This window comes from Amblyomma mixtum, chromosome 3 (assembly GCF_055824585.1).
Source record: "Amblyomma mixtum isolate Tamu chromosome 3, ASM5582458v1, whole genome shotgun sequence".
In the NCBI taxonomy this organism is placed as follows: Eukaryota; Metazoa; Arthropoda; class Arachnida; order Ixodida; family Ixodidae; genus Amblyomma; species Amblyomma mixtum.
The window spans coordinates 330,029,599-330,033,253 of record NC_143014.1 but is presented as its reverse complement, the minus strand read 5'-3'; the positions used below and the strand labels follow the sequence as shown (position 1 = coordinate 330,033,253).

General features: G+C 51.1%; 1 protein-coding gene across 1 annotated transcript; it reads right to left on the bottom strand.

Moving 5' to 3' along the window:
- Positions 1-640: 640 nt before the first annotated feature.
- On the bottom strand, positions 641-2,931 carry LOC149355927 (uncharacterized). Its single transcript, XM_089576221.1, has 5 exons — positions 2,921-2,931; positions 1,575-1,793; positions 1,352-1,486; positions 951-1,110; positions 641-790 (listed from the first exon to the last, which is right to left on the bottom strand). Exons 1-5 carry the CDS (start codon positions 2,929-2,931, stop codon positions 641-643), a joined length of 675 nt encoding a protein of 224 aa, XP_089432347.1.
- Between the last annotated feature and the right edge of the window lie 724 nt (positions 2,932-3,655).

Sequence of the window (3,655 nt, the reverse complement as noted above, 5' to 3'; positions counted from 1 at the left end):
ACTTCACTGCTTGATCACGCCAGTGATATAGCTCTTTTCATTTTAAGTGCAGTGAAACATCAGATGTGGTCCTCTACCTCGTCTTGGATAAGGCCGAATCATGTACTCTTTCATCGGGAAGGCCTCGTCCCACACGAAGAAATAGGGCAGCGGCCTCTCACCGCCTGCAGGCCTTGCAGTGGGAAAGCGCCACTCGCCACCAGCGATCTTTTTTTGTAGTGTTGACGAGGCGAAAATTCCGCCATTGGAATCATTTCCAAAGTGCTCCATTTCGACGTAGAGGAACATGTATAGAAGATAGTTCGAAATTCAGTGCAGATCGAGTAGCAATGAATGTGTTTCTGACAACTGCTCTTTTGATTTGTACCTGTAAGTTATGTTTTAAAGGTCACTACATGTTGCAGTTGCTGAGAATGTGCAGTTCTCAATAATTTTATACATGGATTGAAACCCAAAGGGCTTAAACGAAATGTTGCCCTCTGCATGGCATTGAGATTGACAGTGTGTCTTATTTATTCACCGCTACCTGATAGTCAGCAGTCATGCAAGCCTGTGGTGGGCCTCACTATTAAGAAGGTGTCAGCGAACTGAACGTGCCAAGATTGTCATATAGTAGACAGCCTTACCTGTAGTGTGGATCTTAGACAGCAAGCAACGACTTGTTGAATGATTCTTTGTAATTCCTAACTGCACTTCCAGAGTTGACAAGGCATTCAATCAAAACATGCTTTCCGTCTATGGCCCCAACACAGTGCGGCATCTGCCATTTTTCTTCAAAGTCTGCTGCAATCTGCAGCATAAATTTTAACGGATATACTTCTATATATCAAACTGAATTGCGTTGGTCATTCATTCATTGTTCGTGTGAAGTATTCCGGAACACCATCATCAGTAACACCTTTGCCTGCAGAGCACAGCAGCAGTAACATAATTATTATAGTGAAGCTTACTTTTAGCCACTCGTCTGCCACCTGTGGATGCCTTAGATAGAGTGGCTTTAGCACATCCCACAGTGCCTGGCAGAGTGTTGCCACAAGACAGCATGCGGCGGACCTTCCCACCAAGAAGCTGTACGACAACTCCCTCAGGCTTTCACCCGTGGTCAGGAACCTGCCAAAGCAATGACATAAAAAGGTTGAACAGCATAGATACTCACTTAACTGGGAAATTGATTTACACACCACAGACGAACTGTTTATACTTGATTATTTATAATGAAAACAGTGCTCACTACTATGCAGCATGAACTCATGAAACAGATCAATTCAGCAAGCATTGCTTTATGACATGGTCAGAACTACAATTGTTATCTGCTATACATGCCAATAACCTTTGCGATTTTTCTAGCAACGCGGGTTTCCTAATTGTCATGGCGAAACGGTCAGCCGCTGAAATCGCACTCCTGAACGTGGTGTCCCGCACAGTTATAGAACTTCGCACCAGGTCCAGGAGTCGACACAAAGTCCGACGCAGCATCCGGAGAAAGCTACAATGCGCAATGGAGAAAAAAGGATTGAAGAAGGAAGGTTGAAAAGTTGTTTCTTTGCGCCATAAAGACAGAAATGAAAAGTTACTCTCTGTAGTATTCTTCATCGTGCGCCCGCAGCTGCGGTAGCAGGCGGCTTGCATGTCCGGCCACTTCCCGCGATCGGAGGCAGGGTCGAACCCACCAGCGACGCCGTCGCCGCTCTTTCTGTGCCGTACGCGCGCGCGCAGCAAGAGCTTGCGCGGCCGCAGAGCACATCAGAACAGTGACGACGTCTTCCTCTTCGCTGAGGTCGCCGTAAAACGTACTTTTGTTCAACCGAGGTGTGATACCCCAAAATGCCTCGGGACAAGCGCGAGCAGGTGACTGGCGCGAACCCGCAGCAGACGGAAAAAGTGCACGAAAGACCACATTCCCGATGGTTTTCGTTTGGAACGAGAACAGAACGAGAAGGCGACTCGCGTAGTCGCCTTCCTAGTGTGAACATCGGTAGTGGTGAGCTGCTCCCGGGTCGCATGCGACTGCGAGTCGCACGCCCTTTGAGACTCGCAAGTGTGAATGAGCCTTATAGCCTCTTTCGCATCGGAGCCGCAGCGGCCTGCGCTTGGGAAGTCGCCTGAGCTGTAATAAAAGGCCTACTCCACACATCGCTTTACTGTCAACAGCATCATCTCACAATAAAATAATCGTATGGTAAATTTCTGCGACGCCTTGAGCAGCGAAGCGAGCGGGCGCAAGGCGAGCCGCACCCCAACGCCGGGCCCGCGGCAGCTGCGAGGCGGTTGTGGCAAGAAGTTTGCTCGTATGAAAGTCGTTACCTTTGCCAACAGCTCAGTATTGGTCAGCGATCATCTAAAATGACACATTTTTCACAATTCTTATCCCAGGGTTTATTATTTACGTCAAGAACACTCTTTAGCTCGTTTTTATGACGCCGGCAGACGGGATCCAGGCCGGCCGGCCAGCCGACATGCTCGGCGTACTTCACGTTCGCACAAGAAAATACAAAACAGCCACGATACCAGAGAGGATGCTTCCTAAATTCGAGCAACGACACTATGCCTGTGCAAAAGTGGATTTTTCGGCAACGACACCGCATGCGGCAACGCCGGGCGACGAACTGCGCGCTAGTCACAGGCTGCCCTAGTCGTACGCTAGGCCTAGCTGGTTTCGCATCAAAGCAGCAGCTGACGGCGCTTCGGAAGTCGCCTGTGCTATAATAAAAGGCCTACTCTTCACATCGCTTTACTGCGAACTCGTCCCATATAAAAGATGTGTTCGATTTCCATGACGCCTTCAGCGACGGAGCTAGCAGTCGGCAGGCGAACCGCACCAAGTAGCAGCAGCACCAAAGCAGCTGTGGGATGAAATCTGCTTGTATCGCAGTCATCACTTTTACCAGCAACTCGCTACTGGCCAGCGAATCGCACACACTTTTCGCACATGTGTCCCCGCCTTACATCACTTCGCCCGTTTTTGAAATTCCTCTGCACGTGCGAACGTCTTGAAGAGTTGTGCTCTGCTCCACCGAGTGTTGTCATCATAATTTCACAGTGGGCGTCGTTCTCAACCGATGAGGAGGCTGGACTGATCGGGCTCATCGAATAAAGGCGCTTTATTTGGGACATGCGGTACAAGCACTATCATCGACGAGATTTGAATGAAGTCGCCTACAGCGAAATAGCAGCTGCACTTGGCGACAAGTTTCTGGTTTTTAAAGCGAAAGCTTTACTACTTGCACTTTCAGCCTTTGCCGTGGCGCGGCGGTGCCACCACCACCGGCGCCTAACGCCTGCGCTCTCCGCTAGGAGCGCAACAGGTGCTTTGTGACGTCACGCCGAAGGGAAGGGCGACCGACTCGCGCCGTCGCAATCCGCGGCGGTGCCACCACGGCGTCGCCTGCGCGATCGAAGCGCGCTTTTGAGCAACGGCGCGCGCCGCCGCCGGAGCAGATCGCGGCGGCCACGACCACGGGCGCCTAACTCCTGCGCTCTCCGCTAGGAGCGCGATTGTGGCGTTACGCTGAAGAGATTTAGGCTCGACTCACGTCGCTAGAAAGCAGGAGCTGTGCCAACCACCAGCGCCTTAACATTGCTTCGCGGCGATGCCGCCTACCACTAGGGAGGCTCGTCGTAATGCGCGTAAAAGAGAGCAGCGAGCTACAGAGAC

Excerpts from the sequence above, each read along its gene's own strand:
- LOC149355927 (XM_089576221.1), bottom strand. Across the intron at positions 1,487-1,574 it reads GATGAAGAATACTACAGAGA|CTTTCTCCGGATGCTGCGTC; the intron begins GTAACTTTTCAT and ends TGCGCATTGTAG. Across the intron at positions 791-950 it reads TGGCAGACGAGTGGCTAAAA|ATTGCAGCAGACTTTGAAGA; the intron begins GTAAGCTTCACT and ends TTTATGCTGCAG.